Raw genomic sequence first — 17,826 nt, 5'->3', positions numbered from 1 at the left:
CAGTCCAAGTAACTACAAAACAGTGCTGATTTATTCCATGAACACAGGTAAAAATTAACATTACACGCTCAGGTATCTTGCACCTCCAAACTGCTCGGAGGCAGATGTAAGATGAAAGACCCTGAATCCACCAGGCCTATACATTATATCCCTTTGGTTGGGCTAGCCCCATACTACACAGAAACGTCAACTGAGACGTCTCTGTTACCAGCTTTGCAGCTGGTCATAGCAGTAGTCAAAACATGAAGCAAATCAATGTGTGTGTGTGTCTGTTGATTAAGTGGTGTGTAGCTAAAAACATTCTCACAGACTTCTAGAACATGTCGTGACTTAAACATAAGAACATATTATGGCTAAGGCTACAGTTCTACACGTCATAATAATAATATTAAACATCCTGTCTGCTGACAGTCATCAACTCTTCTCTCTAGTTATCCTTGACCAGATGTACCCTGTAGAAACTCATAAGCATGACTAAGCATTTAACAGTCTAACTAGACATCCTATCTCCACTAAACATTTCTAATACATAAAGTATCTATCCAATTTCTATCTGACTAAAAATACCTAACAGTGGGACAAAATCATCACAATTAAAAGACCCAACTACTTAAACTACTTCAGTCTCTGTGTATTGAATTTATATAATACACGGGTTTCACTATTGAGTTGAATTACTGAAATAAATGGACTTTTCCATGATATTCTAATTTATTGAGATGCACCTGTATAGTATAGTCACAGATTTAACATCATCGACTGGTTCATCCAGGTGTCAGGCTGGATGTAGGAAAAGTTGTTTTAACATGCTGTTACCCAGTCGAGTGACACAGGACTTGAGGTCACTGTGTTTGACGTAAGCGCCAGCTTCCTGGTGTCAGGGCAGAGTCCTACAGATAGTATAAAGTTGTTTTGCTGCCTGTTTGCTATGATAGATAAGGGGCTCTGTTCTGTTCTTGCCGTCTGCCTCGCTTTTTTTTAGGCCACTCTGGACACATTAGTCTGCTTTATGGCGGGCGTTCTGGCTGTTTTTTTTGTGGCATCACATCACTGGTTGTGTCTCAGTACAGTGGCCCCTGTCTGCCCTGCTCCTCTCAGCACAGTGATACACACATAAAGAACAGTCTACTGTGAGCGTGATGCAGCATGCTGTAGCTACGCCATGTCAGACTCTACTGTGCCAGTGTGGTTTTCATCACAGATTCACTGCAGGATGTTCCAGGATTTTATCTGCTGCTATTGAACAGGTGTCACCTGATGATCACATGCATACAAAGGGCAACGCTGCTTATATAAAATACACACATTTTGAAATGTTATTCTCCAGTCTTATCGGTCTTTATGTTCTATTGATGTTTAGTGTAGGTATAATGTGTGTAAGTAGAGAATTGTGATGCATTACTAAAATTAAAATGGATCATTTTTACATTCTGTAGAAATGAGTTTTTACTAACTAATTCAGTATAAATATAAAGTCGACATCTCCTGCAGTGGCTGCATGGTGAAAGCCATTCATCGTCACCTCCTTTCTCCAAGTTTTTAAACAGATTGTGCGAAATAACAAGCTGTGTGTTTTGGTCCTGTTTCGTTCTTGTAACAAAGAAAATCGTAACCAAAAATCTGCAAAGAACTGAATTTGGAGAAAGTGCAAAGCAGCTGCAGAACGTGGTGACACTGTCAAATAGAAGTAGTACTACTACTATAGTACACATTTGAAAATAGTTTTGTTCTGGCATAAAACACAAGTTATGGAATACACTGTTTTTAATCTGAACATTTACAGTAATTGTTTTACTTTAGCAGTCTGATTTATAACTGGTCAACATTTTCCAAGTCCGTTTCTATATGTTACCCATCTCTGGTACTGTAAGATACATGGTGTAGTTTGCTCTGGAGAAAAATATCGAATGCTGGGGTTCTCTGTGTCACGTGATTTATAACACCGGCCTCCCGTAATGTACAGTACCAACCTCTTGACTAAGGGTCTTTCAGACTTCAAAACATTCTTCAGTGTTTCACTTGATGAACCTGCGCTGAGTTTGTCAGCTCTCATTTATCTGACACGGTTTTGAATTCAAGGCCATTGTTCAACACGTGCATGTGCAGATACATTTGGCAAACTGGCTCGACCACTTAGCTGAACATATCCTGTTATTATCTCATAGCCAAGTAATCTTGGACTCAAAATTATAAAACAATTCAGAATGCTGTGGCCTCTAACGATTACAGCTGATCTTTCCAGCTCCGTTATTGCCTCATTTTTTCTATGAACTTTTCCTCGAGGTACTGCGGTGAACTGTTGTGGTTATCATGATAGCAAAGGGTTAATTAAGTCATTTTAGTTGAGTTTAATGAGCTGTATCTTTTGTCTCATCCTCCTGCTCTTTGGTTTCTCTTTATGGCTCAATGTCACGTTTTCTGTTCAGATTTATCACGCTGCTTGTTTTAATATGAATCTTTCATGTCTGTTTCACTGTGGATCTCTCCCTCCCTGCTTCTCTTCTGTTGATCAGCACTCACACCCTGCCTTCTTATCTTACGCTGTGTTTATCTTTAACATCTTTCTGTTTTTCATCTTCATTTTTTTTTCTCCGTCTTCATTTTAGCTACCGTTATTATAATGGATGTGTTATTGTAGAATGGAGCTGGTAAGATGCAACGTTTCTCTGTGTGTTTGATGTGTTGTTTCCCTCCTCACCACATAATGGAGACGGCAGCTGCCACTTCCCTGTGATTCGTGGATTACACCGTGACTTTTGCACCATTGTGACTTTAAAGTTGCTTCTGAATGCAGCATATTTAGAACATGATGGACTGAACATTTTTAGAGCTTCCTCCCCATAGAGATAAGACACTTCAAATGAAATGTGCTAACGAGGATGATGGCGAAGTTAAAAAAGATATCTCTGCCAATATCAAACTCTTTACTACATTGATGTTCTGAACAGTCTTATTAAGCTTACCTTTGGTTAAATAGTTAACACCCCGCCAAGTTGATCACAGCTCTCCCCACTGAAACAACCTATAAAATGGCTTTATGCAGATTTAAAACAGGTTGAACTGACCAGTTGCAGTCTCATACATAAATGATTTGTGACATAGCGATGAATGGAGCCTCTGCAAATTGAGTCATTTTGAAGGAAATCGCAGGTAATTTGCTGCCATAGTCTGAAGTAGTTCTCTTGCTAAAATTGCTCATTTTTGGTATTTCTGCTCAACGATTAGCACAAAACAGTTCTCCCTTTTTAGTGCTTGAAACGTCAAAGTGCTGTGCTGCAGCCCTCAGGGATGGATAGAATATCTGTGTATTGCACAGCCATTCAGATGAATATATGGCTGTGTGGACGGCACAGTTCGAGCTTAATTACCTAAGTTACTTAGATGCGTTATGAAATTTGTTTAAAATGCACATTTAATTAGAATTATTCATGAACTATTTTGAGCTTAATGAAGCCAAGTATATGAAAGCATCTGTAAGTGATATTGAACTAGTAGCTTTCAGGGATGCACCAGTCCTGACAGGATACAACTCAACTAAACCGCACTCCCTTCATTTGTAAGTGAGCTGCTATGCTGTTCAGTGACTGTTGTACAGGCTCAGAAGTTTTGCCTCAAGGCTTCTTTCATGCAGCCCTCAAATTCATCCTCATAGTTTTATCTGATATCTCCAGAAGAAGATTAGCCATGTGCGATATGAGTAGTAGCCTCTTCATATCCTGTCCTTTGAGATGCGTTTCTTATGACCTCCTGTGACTTTATCGTCCACCATCCATAGAACAAAACTTCCACTAGTTAGAGGGCGATATCTTGTTCTCATTGTGACAGCTGCTGGTGTTTCTGTGTCCATTCTCGGGGCAGTTGCCTTGATGAAGTACCCCTCCCGCCAGGTCATGAAGACAGCCCTGGGAAAATTATGTTTAATGGTTGCTCTGGTGAATTCATAAATCATTTATTTTGCTGCACACCTGGCCCATTTATAAAAGCTTAAATGTGAAGGTCTGCCAGCATTAATGGGGGGAGCTGGATACTCTGTGAACCTAGATTATTGTGGTTAGCACCAGTAAATCACTAATAGATCCCTTCCCAAACTGTCTGAATGACTGGCCTTGATGTTTGGATGTGGATGCTGTGAATGTAGCTTTAATCTCCACTGCCAGCATATGCCACCTTCCTTCTTGGTGTGTTGTTTCCCTCTTAATGTCTAATTTTGTGCATTGTATTTGTGGCCACACATTTTGGATTAAGCCTCTGTGTCTGTTTATATGATTTGATTTATTTCTGCCTGTTTTCTTTTGTCGTGTTGCTCAGCTATCAGGATTACAAACCTGAGATCAAGTAAGACAAAACCGGCAGGGGCTGATTTTCCCTAACGCCATTTTTCATTTAGTACAAATGAACCAATGAGCACCCATCATTAATTTAATATAATATATTGCAGAGTACTCAGTTATGTTGGTGGCCACATTTGTGTGAACGCAGCACTCCCATATGAGATATAAGAAACCTGCAGATGTGACAAACAAGATTAGATTTAAATGGCACCTACATCTTCACAGTGCACTCTATATCCGCATTATAATGTAGATATAACACTGTCCAAGTGAAGGGCAGACTGTTTACTTTACAAGACCCTTAACCAACAGTAGAATCCATCACTCAGTCATCTAATGAAAATGCCATATTTGTTACCCTCCCATTTCCACAGCCTTCCATTATTCTCTAACTTTATATGCTTGAAATTTGGGAAAATAACCGAAACAAGGAGAGAAAATAAAGATGATTAAATCCATTGTAATTTCTCATTACTTTCTCATCCTCCTCCATTTATTTCATGCCTTTTTCTCCCTCTCATTGAAAACCTTGATTTTTAACACCTTAAAATATTGTCTTTTGGATATTTGTGTGGTAGCACACGCTACGATATAAATAAGCCATACCTCCATTAGTTCCCTCAAAATGTTTTGCTTTGGTAGGGCTTACATTACTTATTTTAAGCAGCCACTATTAAAACCTTTTGAACATATCTTTGTGAGATGGTTGGAAGATGTGTGGTGTTTTATATTTCAGATCCTGGGTGATTGGAGCTATTGCTTTGCTATGTCTGCTGGGCCTCACCTGGGCCTTTGGCCTCATGTATGTCAACGAGAGCACGGTGGTCATGGCCTACCTCTTCACCATCTTCAACTCTCTGCAGGGAATGTTCATCTTCATCTTCCACTGTGTCCTGCAGAAAAAGGTCTGATTCATCCTTAAGTTGCACAGCTTCACGCTTGACACTTGATTTTAAAATGCCCCCACTTAGAAATTGCATGCTATGCCAGTTTTCTACACATATTATTAAATTAATTTTATGACTGCAAATGCATCTCCAAATGTACCATGTTACAGAAGCCTAGACTGATCTAACTGTTAGTTTGTGTGGGCTGCATCTTTGTTTTCCTGTAAATACAGGTGCGTAAGGAGTATGGGAAATGCCTGCGTACTCACTGCTGCAGCAGTAAAAGTGTGGACAGCTCTACTGGCTCTGGGAAGGGCAGCACCTCTCGTGCTCCCGGACGTTACTCTACAGGGTCACAGGTGGCGGGGCACTTTTCATATTTCCTTACATCATCCTAGTCTGTCATTTTTCTGCTCTCATACAAATTGGTGCTTATTCAGTAACAGGTTACCAGTGAATCATATGTTAAAATGTGCATGCTTTCCAACAATTCATTCTTATAAGCAAGTAGAGATATGATTCCAAATAATACACATATCCACCTACAGATCAGATGTGTGAATATTTTTAAGGTTACTACAGTATGTATATGCATGAAAGATTTCAAGGAAGTGCAGCAAAAGTCCATGTTAGGGACTGATAGCAGGAAAATGTAGTGTTTGTTGACCTAAGCATTGTCTGAGTGCATAAAGTCAGTCTGCAGTTCATGTCTCTGCAGTGCACTCACTGACTCTGTTGGCTCAAGCTTTGTAGGGAATTTGTTTATGCTTATAGATGGAGATTTGACTGTCTCTGCCAAGTTATGTCAGTTCTCTGTGTAAGTGGTAAGTCTTCTTGTAAAGTGAACTGTTAATGGATTCCTCCCACATTGACATAAAGTATATGATGAATCGCCATGATGCACTATGACTGAACATCATATCCATATTCCAGAGAGTGTGATTTCCTCCCAGTGTTCAGCTGTAAACAGCCCTTAGAGTTGAGCATGCAGTGGCAACCCCTGATCCAAGCTGGATCCTGCTTACAGATCAAAGTGACGAATTATACACTGTGCTTTAATAAGCTGGCTCTAACCTCATGCTCAGTTGAGGCAGGAATGGAAGCACTTGTGGATGTTTATTACTAACTCTGGGGCTTCTAAATGAATGTGTAATCAGCAAAGTACATGCTAGCCTGATGCCGATGCATGGTTCAAATTTTATCTGTTCAGAAACACAAGAAGCAATAACTGTGTCATTTTAAACCCATCTGTGTCTACGGTGCTGGGAGCAGCATGATGTATTGTATCACAATGAGATAAGCTGTGTCATTACGTATATGTTGCTGTTAGAATATATGGGCTGGGGTTGACATGTAAAACCATAAATCCTTCTGAGAGTGCACTAATGACCATAACACTTCTGTATAGGCATGTTTCACATGATTCATGATGTGATGGTTATGTTTTTATGAACAAGAACATGTTCCAGGTCTCAGTGTCATTCAGTAGAGGATTTCTAGAAGAGATTAGTTGTTGTCACGGTTGCTCCAAATGTAGTTAATGGAGATTGCAGTGGGTGTGATCCACCATTTCACTAACAGTTTAGTTAAAGGATAGTTCTGGTTTATGACATTATGTTTCTAATTTTTGAGTTATGGCTATCATATAATAATACTGTACTGCTGAGATCTGAGAATGAGGTGACAACAGTTCAGCAAGATTATATACACCACTGGAAATGGAAGAAAACTGAAAGCAAGTGCACCTGATATGGTGCTAATAATTCCTCACTACATTATCAAACCGTGCACACAGTAGTACTGTATGCTGCGTATTGTTTGGGCAGGAAATGAAAAACATTTATATTCAAAGATTGTTGTCGACCTTGATGAGGGAGATATACACAGATAGGGCCCTGTAAATCCTTCTAGGAGTTGTAGACGGATCCTTGACACTACTGAGGGTTGAGGAAGTGGCACTAACTGCAGTAAAAACAGATACATGAAACTGTTATGGATGATGGAAGGATGACAGGAAATCACACAAACAAATCCCAATGAAGTCACTGGATAATGACTGAAAGGATGAAATGCAGAGGTGGATGTTTTACAAAGGACAGTTTGGATAGCATATTCACTATGTGCTTTCATTTTGTCCATCCAAAATTAGCTAGCTAACTAGCTAGCACCTGTGTGATTCTGTCCACCCATCCATCATCTATACCGCTTATTCTAACAAAGGTCACGGGGCTGGAGCTCATCTCAGCTGACATTGGGACAGAGAGGCGTGGTCCACCCTGGACAAGTCGCCAGTCTATCACAGGGCTGACATGTAGCCAAACAACCACACACACACACACACACACTCACTCAGTACTGTCGACCAGTACTAATGCTCAGCTTTAATTGGAGGTTACTTATCTTCAGCTGACGTTTCATGGTTTATTTCAGCTTTTGATTCAACCTATATTCATGAGTTAGAGGAAAACACCAGGAATAAAACTTGAAGAACATCCCAATAATGCCTTACCTGCATTACTGACAGTGTTCAGCGTGAATATTCTGATTTATTTTAACATGTTGTTTGTCTCAACAGAGCCGCATCCGTCGAATGTGGAACGACACAGTCAGAAAACAGTCTGAGTCCTCTTTTATGACTGGCGACATCAACAGCTCCGCATCACTCAACAGAGGTACTTGGTCTCGCAGCACTTCTTCTCAATACATTGACCTTCAGCTCAAACTATGTGACTAATGCAAAACCCTTTTCCCACCAAAGCCTACAATGTTTTATGAAGTTATAATCGCTTTCCATTTAATGTGACATGGACTTTATGAACAAGTAAAACGTCAAACCACAAACTTCAACCTAACATCTGTTCAATCAAAGAAAACCAATTATTTTACAATAGATTCAATTCAAATTCCAGCGAAAACAGAGCTGTTAGTCGCCAAATATTGAAGCAAGTTCTTGTATATGATAAATGAAATGCTGCTGTCAGAAGTCGTGCGACACTCAAAAAGCTGGGTGTCATTTTTGCCTGGATGAAAGCGAATGTGATTGTGAATACAAGGTAGTAAATGAAAAGATAAAATCCATTTGAGTGTCACACTGCTACAGAAAATTTTTTATTGCATCTGTTATTTTGAAGCATCAACAAAGAGTTTTCACTACCATGAGGAAGGATTTAGACTTAAAAAAAAAAAAAAGTAAAACAGTCAAAAATGCAATTCATTAAATTCTGATATTAAACTTAATAAATTTATTCAGATGATCTAGTTTTGGTACAAAAACTACCTCTATTTTGGCAACACTGTGCTGTCTGACTGCAAATGCCTTGAAACAGAAACCGGGCATCCACACAGGACACGTGTTGAACCAGCAACCTGAAAAACATCAGCTCAGTGTGATTCCATGTCAGGAACACGCTAATAAAAAGTAGATTTCCATAATGTGTTGGACAGCAGCACAGTGAGTAGAGTTCAGTCTCTCAGGTTACACAGGAAAAAAAAAAGATACCAGGCTACGTTCGACATCAAGTAGCAAATATGCTGTACTTTCCTTGCTGCTATTCCTCCCTTTCAGTATCCTCGCTCATCACATTTCTTGATGGAGGGCTTGAGTTCTGCACTGCTCGCGCTCTGAATCCGCTCTGGGCAGCTGCTTACATAGACACTAATGTATAGTTACAATGATGGATTAATGTTTGACACAGAGGGGAAGTGTCAGGATCTCAATAATTAGGCACTCAGCTTAGCACCATCCACAGACACAGCTTTTATCCATTCAAGAGAGGCTGCACTGGAGTCGGGGGTGGGGAGCTAGGTGGGGAGTAGAGGAAAGGCCCACATGGTTCTCCCATAAAAGATTGAAGATAGAAATTATTAGCACAGTTTTATACCCCTGGCTTGTTACCAGGCGGATCTGATAGAGACAACTCTCACAAGAGCTCCAGAGTGTGCTGGGGCGTGTGTTTCTGCCACTTCGAGTATCAGAGGAGCAGATGCAAATAGAATTTCACTGTTCCATGCCTGCTCTTGTGTTGTTATTGAGCAATTATGTGTCAAGGAGCAAATATTTCCTGCTGCTTTGTCCTTTTTATTATCAGCACCCCACTTCTCCCCCCTTCTTTGCACGTTAGGGAGCGACCTTGGAGCAGACACTCTGCGCTCCTCTCAAGAGCAGACTCTTGCAATCATCTTGATAGCGTCGCATGTTCAATTTATCCCAGCATTCAGGATTATCACTACACAATCAGTGGGGTTTTGGAAATTGTCCAGATTATCACAGAGACACAGTAAATGGGTGGGGATTAATCATTTGGAGTTGTTTATGGAATACACTATAATTAGGGCAAAGCAGCAACATCAACAGCAGATTAGGGTTTTTTTTTTTCTTTTATCAAAACAACATTCTGGTTTCCAAGCAAACATTATAATAGGCTTAATTAATAGTTAATTCAAGCAAAAAATAATAGTATTAAAAGATGAGCCTAAATCTGTCAATACTGTAACACTGTTAGTGCTGTAATTATTTTAAAATTCCATTAAGAAGAATTCCGAAATGTTTCTGCAATTAGAAGACTGTCAAAAAGTGCATGAACCAATTTTTTTGAAACGATGGGGAGAGAGTCGCAAGGTAAAAACTTTTTCCACTGAAATGACAGATTCAGAGCTTTAGAAAAGAACATTACACTCAGCCGGAGGATCTAATTGCTGTGTACTGGAACCTCAGGTAAAAGATGTTTACTTGCTCTGCCATAGTGCGTATTGGAAGTATATGCTGGAAGTACCACACTTATAAATCTTAAATTGGGCTTCTTTAAAAGTAACGGTATCATATCATGTTGACAGGGGGTTAAAAAAATCTTGTAAACAGGAAATGTGAGTTGCAAGCATTTGGAGCATACTTGATATTCTACATAATGTATTCAAACACTTGAAAATAAATAATTTTTATCACCAGCAAAAGAAAAACAAACATCAGGGAATCTGCCACATTCATGTTTAAGATTGCAGCCTTCAAATCTGCAGCTAATCACAGGGCTCAGGCTGTGAAGGTTGGCTTGATGTGGTTAGGAAACTGATGAGTCATTTGGGCAAGATCCTGGCAACAAGTATTTGAGGAGAAGAATTGCATGTATAGAAAATGAGCCTCTGTTGTGCTCGTGCTTGAGACGAGGCTGGAGCAAAGTAATGACCGCCTTGCCTAAAGAGGGGGAGCCAGTCACTTCAATCAGATGTTATTTCAGCAACAGCACATAAGGAATGAGACCAAATGTGAGCTTTGTTCTTGTAGAAAAGGAAATGTTATACTTACATATTTATGATTGTATAAATTATATTTCTGCAGCTCATAAGACTGGCAATGCTACAAGCAATAATAATAGTGTAGCAACCGATCATTGACTAGGTCCCTTTCCTGCTGTTGCTATCATCCAGCTATCCATTCTGGCTTGCATACAGTGTGCATAGATAATGGTTAAAGATTCATCATGCAGAACTCAATTCTGCAGCAGGGTGACTCTGAATTCAGGCAAAAATAGACAAAGGCATTTGTAGCTGGCTACAGGTGCTTTTGCAGACATTATCAGCTGTACCTAGATTAGCTTGATGAGTTGGATGCAAACAATGTTTATGAAAAGTGCAAGATCCAGACGTATGTTTTGTTCTAATAGCTGAGATATGTTGTTATATTTCAAAAATTTAAAGTTATAGTATGTAACCTAAAGTAGCACTAGCATGAAACTTCAAATCCGTCTACTCTTCTCCACCCAGCGCTCCCTCTTCCTGCTTCACTGTGCTATGCTCTGCCCAGCTCTTCAGATACTTGTCCTCATGAAATTACAATAAATGAGAATGCAACAAAGCTGACTGATCATGCAGAAATAATTGAACATCTCTGATTGGTCAGAGAGGTCAGTCCTGCTCAAAACCTTTTAGAAGCTAAAATCTCTGCACCGCTGTCAGAGCTGTTCAGCCTGGGTCACAGGAGGCTTCAACGGCACCTCTCCACATTAGGACACGTTTTGGAGCAGATTTCTACAACAAAAACATTTGAAAAAAGTTACATACTGTAGCTTTAAGTCTGAACTTTAAATGTAACTATCTCTGGTAATGGTGACTGGAATCGCTGGTGTGTAAACAAACCTACAGTAAATCTAGTAGAGTTGCTCACAAAACAGCTAAAATTAGCCTGATGTGAGGGGTTGTTACACAGTAGATATGCAAGTCTCAAATAAGACTGTTTAATGTAAACTGTAACCCCACAAACTAATGTGCTGTTTGGTCTTGGAATGTAATAATCACATACTTGTGTGAGTAATCAGCTAGTTCCCTGGACATTGCGGTTTATGTTAGAACAGACAAATATGATTTAATCCTTAAACAATTTAGCAAATTGTGTTCTTGGTCATTGAGAGGCTAAAACAACCACAGCACTTTTGATGTTTAAACGTTCAAATGCTAGTTAACACTATGCCCATGCACATTGCATCATCAGGTCAAGGAAACCTAAACTCACTAAGGCTCAATAAGGAAGGAGTTTAGTGTGAGACTCTTTTCTGTTTTAATATTCTGTCCTGTTTGCGTCCAGAGATGTAACAGCACGTGTTGTGTTAGGCATGTCAGTGTGTTTTGTCTGTTAACACATGTATGCTGCCTGAATGTGGAGCTCAAAGACGAGTGTGACACTAATGGCCGACATTAACAATACAGTTAACACACTGTCCATTGGTCCCATTAGCCATGTCAGTTCAGCTCTGCCGCTTTCATGTAGCAAAGCCCTCACATTAATGATCATGTGATCATTTGGATGTTAATGGCTGTCATTGCTCAGCTGCATCTGCCCAACTGATATATGTTTTCTCTCTCTTTCTCTCTCTCTGTCTATATCTCAATTTATCTACCCACCAACCTTCTTCTGGCTCTACACTTCTTCTCTTCTGGTTTTTTTATCTTTCTCTCTCACTCCGTCTCTCTCTGGCTGCTCCAGGGGCTATGGCTAACCATCTTATACCTAATGCACTCCTACGTCCTCATGGCACTAACAATCCCTATAATACATTGCTTGGGGAATCGGCAGTCTATAACAACCCTCTGGGCATGTACAACACACAAGGTGTGCTAGCTTCTTTTCATTCTTTAACATTGTGGCTAGAGCAGTGTTTTGTTTTCATGTCCACTCCTGGAGAATCTTTGCTCCTCCCCAGGAACACGAAGCATCTTCATGATTAGAATAACAAGGCTTTAATTAAAAACACTGCTCTAGATGTTGATGATGAACAAACTATGGAACCTAAAAAATCCTGCAGACTGTTTTTTTCTGTGGGGTTTTTCCATTGGAGGTGTATCCTGGTTTCTGGTCAGGGCGTGCAATTCGGTTACATAATTCATTTTGACTTGTGGCTGTTTGGCCGACAAAGAGATGTAAAAATGAGGAAACCAAGAACGAGTGCCCACAGGGAGCTGGATACATTCCCAGTCATTTATTTTAAATGTGCTCAAATGTTGTCAGTGAAGCTCATGTGCCATGTCTTCTGTCTTCGTTTTTATTATTTATCTATTTATTTAATGCTGCTGTTGGATTGTCAGACGTTATTCCACAATCTGTGTCAACACACAAAAGAAAATGCAAATAATTTATATTGCAAATTAAAAACTAGTTTGAGGCATAAAACATGAGCATTGGCATTTATCTGTTTTAGTATCCTTCGTTCAGTGGAACTTTACAAAAACAAAACTTTCAACTGTTAATTTTTTTTCTAATTTGATCTACTGTGAAGATTATTTAGTAAGTTTGTGATGAGGGACAGCTTTCAAATATATCGGTTATTTCAGTATAAATATTAACTGAGTAACAGCATGCAGCACAAGTACTGCATTGGAGCTCTTGACAGAACACTATAACTCTCCTGGACCGCCATAGATTTGAAATTTGTCAACAGATTTATCTGTGCATTTGATGCACAAGTACATTTGCCTTGTTTTACCCTTTTCCTCTATATCTGTCATGAGATATGTCCTGGTTCTTTCTGTGGATACGTAGAATTTTGCATGGTGACATAAAACAACTGCTTCCAGAAACATTTTTTGATGCGACATCAGCATTGCTGTATGTGCACATTTCTCTTTCTACCTGTCACTGTTACGCTTATTGTTTTCTCTTCTTTCCTTTCCCTCATGCTGTCCCTAAAAGAGCCCTACAGAGAGACGAGTATGGGAGTCAAACTAAACATTGCTTATCAAATGTAATTGACTTTGGCTTTACTTTCTTTTCACTCGATGCTGACAAAGGGGTAATGGGAAAAAAAATGTCATTCCCTTTGGAAGTAATAGCATTCTTTTATGACAAAGGCCCTCGCCATTCCAAACAGAGCTGTAAAAATCAGTTTAAATAACAGCCCGATTCCACTGCCTATACTGTAGTTTACACTACAACGATTTGCTGCTTCTTACAGGCAAATATCCACTGATATCACACTCTGAATGGACTAATCCAATTACTGTCAATGGTCAGACTCAACAATTCATAAGGCACATCAATATAAATTGATCTGTAGTCTGTTCAGTGAATATTGAACAGCTGTGCCTTTGTTCATTCACTTATGCTTTTTTTAATCCTTCACTTTGATCAAGCCAATACACTTGTTGAAGGTCTCTTGTCAAAATTTCAAGAGGTCAGACTTTGAGCTAGGCGCTTTTAACAAGCCGGATGGCCTTGTCTGAGGTAGTTTGAATTATCGTCAAACATGCGCTTTGATGTCGATTGCATGGAAAATTTATAATCTACATGTTCATGCAACAGAGAGAACAGAAAGTCTTCTTCCTTACAGTTTAACTAAATCCTGTTTAGAGGGATGATTAGTTATGTTCACATGGATCAAGCATATCAAGACTTTTGATATGATAATAAATTATAATGCTCATATGGGACAATATGGCTGGGGTCCAGATTTACAGCTGGTGCTCTTGGTTGTGTTCACTTTGTGCAGTATGAAGTACATGGCTGTTTTTGTCTGTGTTTGCTTGTTCTGTGCATAAGCTTTGTGACTTTGTGCTGTGCTTGACCTTTGTAGTGTTGTGTGATGCACACATATCAGTGTTTTCATCACTGGCGTAGAATAACCAGTTAATGAAAAGTGAAACTGAGTCTTAGAAATGTTTTTGAAGAAGGTAAGTGTGATGCTCAGTACAATGTAAATACAGTGCTTTATGTCATACCTAATTCAGATACTGTGGGGTCTTTATTTCCATAAAGTGCATCTTAGGGAATTGTGAACTTTAGGTGACATTACTGAGAGTGTTTGAGATTCAGGACATATTTAAGAATAAAAGCGCTACAGTATTTGATGGGTGTAATTTGTGTTTGTAAAAATGGCTGATGTTTTGCTGTGGCAATTATATTCCATCAGATTTCACCCTTCTCATTTGCCACTCTGCCCCCCAACCCAACCCATATTTATCATTCCAGAGGGAATCCTGAACAATGCCCGGGATACAAGTGTCATGGATACTCTACCACTGAATGGTAACCATGGCAACAGCTATAGCATCGCCAGCGCCGAGTACATGAGTGACTGCGTACAGATTATTGACCGGGGCTATAACCACAAGGAGACCACCCTGGAAAAGAAGATCCTGAAAGAGCTCACCTCCAATTATATTCCCTCCTACCTCAACAATTCCCACGAGCGCTCGTCTGAGCAGAACCGGAACCTCATGAATAAGTTGGTCAATAATGTTAGTAACGGTGGCAAGGACAGTGGTTACGGGATGGGCTTGGGAGTGGGGATGGGCATGAATGTTGTGCTGAGCCTGGATGACCACTCCACCTTCGGTCCGCACCACGATGAAGGACTGGGCCTGGAGTTAATCCGCGAGGAGTCTAATGCACCGCTGTTGCCTCAAAGACCGCCCCCAGCACTCCAGGCAGTGGACAACCTTCACAATCACCTCCACCAGCCGGCGCCACCACCGCTTCCGCTGCCCCACCACCCCTTCTCGTCCACTACCACTTCCTCCTCGTCTCGAAGGAGGATCGCCCAGGAGAACAGCGAAAGTTTCTTTCCCTTACTTACTAACGAGCACACCGAGGACGAGGGCTCGTCACCCACCCACAACCACCAGAGAGACTCCCTTTATACTAGCATGCCCATGTTGCCCGGTCTGCCTGACGTATCTGCAGAATCCGCTGACGGCTCCAAGGATGCTGGAGATGCCAAGAGCCCAGAGGCCAGCTCAGATGACGTTTACTACAAGAGCATGCCGAACTTAGGCTCACGTAACCACCTCCATCAGCTGCACTCCTACTACCAGCTAGGGCGTGGCAGCAGTGATGGCTTCATCGTGCCCCCAAACAAAGAGGATCTATCTCCAGAGGATGCCCCCCAGGAGCCCTCGCACCTGGTCACCAGCCTATAGGCCCAAACACAACTCCACGTGTCCCTCTTATTACCATAGTCCTCTACTCCTTCCTGTGTCCCCTTATTCCATCAGTCGTTGGCAGTGGTAGCCTTTCTTTTATTCTGTGTCTCAGAGACTGATGCGGAGCAAACCACTGGACTCCGTTACTCACAACAGGCAGGATAATAATCGCTATGTATGGGGGCCAGTATGTGACTATATTTGGCCAGAGATTGCAGGAATCTGTTGATATTGTGTCCACACCCACGTCAGACCCCCTCCCCACGCCCCCACCCACCCAACTCTGTCTGTTTTGTTGTATTTCAGTGTCTCAGTGTGAAAAGAATTACTCACACAGGATTTTTAGGTCTGGCAGTCAAAAGGAACTGCATCGCCCCAAACCATCCAAGTCAGAACTTTAGACTTCACTGGAATAAATGAGAAATCCAACAAAAAGGACTATTTTATTATACTTCTGTATCTATATTGACTTTTGAAAGATTTTCTTCCTCTTTGGTGAGTTGCAGCACATTTTGTTTGCTGAAGTGTCCCTTCAATGGACAAAAAAATAAATAAAAAAAGCAAAAACTACACGACACATTTTGAACAATTACCATGAAGGAATTATTGATCGTATGCTTTTAAGCATAGCTGTTCTTTTTCCTTTCATTTTACTGTAATAACAGTTGTTAAGAGGGAGAAAAAACTAATAAGAGTATTATAAGATATTTCTATGTAATTGTACAGATAATTAGCATTGCACATAATAGTATGCATTTTTGTTCCAAGCAAACAGTTTGTCTCTGTAAACGTAGTGGTTAGGAGAAGTTTTGTTCTGTTGTGCTGGCCTTTCTCGGTTTCTGGTACCAGTCTGGTTTTTCTGTTTGTTTTGGTTTTCTTTTGTTCGTTTGGTTTTGTTGTTGCTTTCCAGGAAAAGACCATCTAAGTAGAAACAAAATAACACAAAAAATAAAACAAAACACTTATCGTGCAGACATTTATGTGCAAAAAGGTTCACCTCTGTTTCCAGGTTCATTTTTCCGTTTCTGATTTTGTTTCCCTCGTCTTGCTGTGTAGATAGCAGAGCTCTGATCCGCAGACAGTCAAGGAGACAGAATCAAAGTTAATCGTGAGGTATCCCTGACAATGGTTCATGGTGCAGTCTTCATCTCTGTTGGCATTCAGAAACACTTGTGCTTCTCAAAAAGAGAATTAATTGAGCATTGATGAGCACTAATCATGGTTGTTTTACTTATTAAAGAAAGAGCTTTTGGAGTGCTAAAACTGGAAGTGTTTTGCTTTCTTCCTTGAGGAGAAAATCTATTTATTTATTGTTTAAATAAACAGTGGAGGATCGGAGCGAGTTTAGCAGCACAGATTAGTTTTTATTATTGGCTATGATTATGGTTTATTATTTATTCCCTTTTGTATTGGTTTCCAAGTTGAATGACCTCATAACTAATCTTGGTTGTAATAGTGAAACATGTTTGCCAACAAATAAATTATTGGTCAAGATTTTTCACTTAGCTATGACAAAAGATCTGGTATTTTGTCTGGGTCTCAGAAGACTTCTATAAGGATAACAGCGACGGACATCGAAGTGATGGAACAATCCCTGAGTTAATATCTCTCATTAACCCCCTGTTCATTTTAGTGCCAAACAAATTTTGGCCCAGCAACAGTGGATGTGCTGTGTATGCTCTGCTTTACAATAGACCCGGTGATTTCATATGCTGTAATAAATATTTCACTATCAGTGCTGGTGTAACCAGTGAATTCTTTGCAGAAACTGTGTTTGAGTTTGAGATCAGGAAGACATGAAAAGTCATCTGGACCGTTGATCCTGGCAGAAGACATGACCAGAGGTAAGCCCGCTCTGTCCTACAGCAACCTGTCAATCCTAAGATTTATTGTTTCACGCCTTAGAAAGTTCTGGTGGTCGCCATCACAATGTGATCAGCATGTCCTTCAGCAGTGGAGGAGAAATTATAAGAGTGAAGATGAAAATTGTTTGACTTAAGAACTGCCCTAATGGATCAAATCATAGCAGGGATTGTTTAAAGTGTCAGTACTAGTGAGGGAAATCAAAGAATTGTCACCTGATTCTGCAGTTGTGCTCAGCTTTCAGAGCGTTCTACCATCTCAGTTCATTTTAGCTTCATTTCATGTGTTTTTACTTTTTCATTTCATTGTACAAACTGTTTCAGTACATGACAAACTAGCTG

The 17,826-nt window shown here is 40.1% G+C and overlaps 1 protein-coding gene across 1 annotated transcript in view; it reads left to right on the top strand.

The window, feature by feature from the left end:
* Positions 1–17,350, top strand: part of LOC109966524 (adhesion G protein-coupled receptor L3) — a 202,435-nt gene extending 185,085 nt beyond the window's left edge. Inside the window, 4 exon segments of the mRNA XM_020611408.1 lie at positions 5,068–5,236; positions 5,452–5,577; positions 7,794–7,890; positions 14,670–17,350. Of these exon segments, the coding sequence (XP_020467064.1) occupies positions 5,068–5,236; positions 5,452–5,577; positions 7,794–7,890; positions 14,670–15,619 (1,342 nt within the window). The 3' untranslated portion in view covers positions 15,620–17,350.
* Positions 17,351–17,826: the final 476 nt, after the last annotated feature.

Source organism: Monopterus albus, unplaced genomic scaffold, assembly GCF_001952655.1.
Source record: "Monopterus albus unplaced genomic scaffold, M_albus_1.0 scaffold113.1, whole genome shotgun sequence".
In the NCBI taxonomy this organism is placed as follows: Eukaryota; Metazoa; Chordata; class Actinopteri; order Synbranchiformes; family Synbranchidae; genus Monopterus; species Monopterus albus.
Note: the sequence above shows the minus strand (reverse complement) of the source record. Positions and strands in the feature narration are given on the sequence as shown.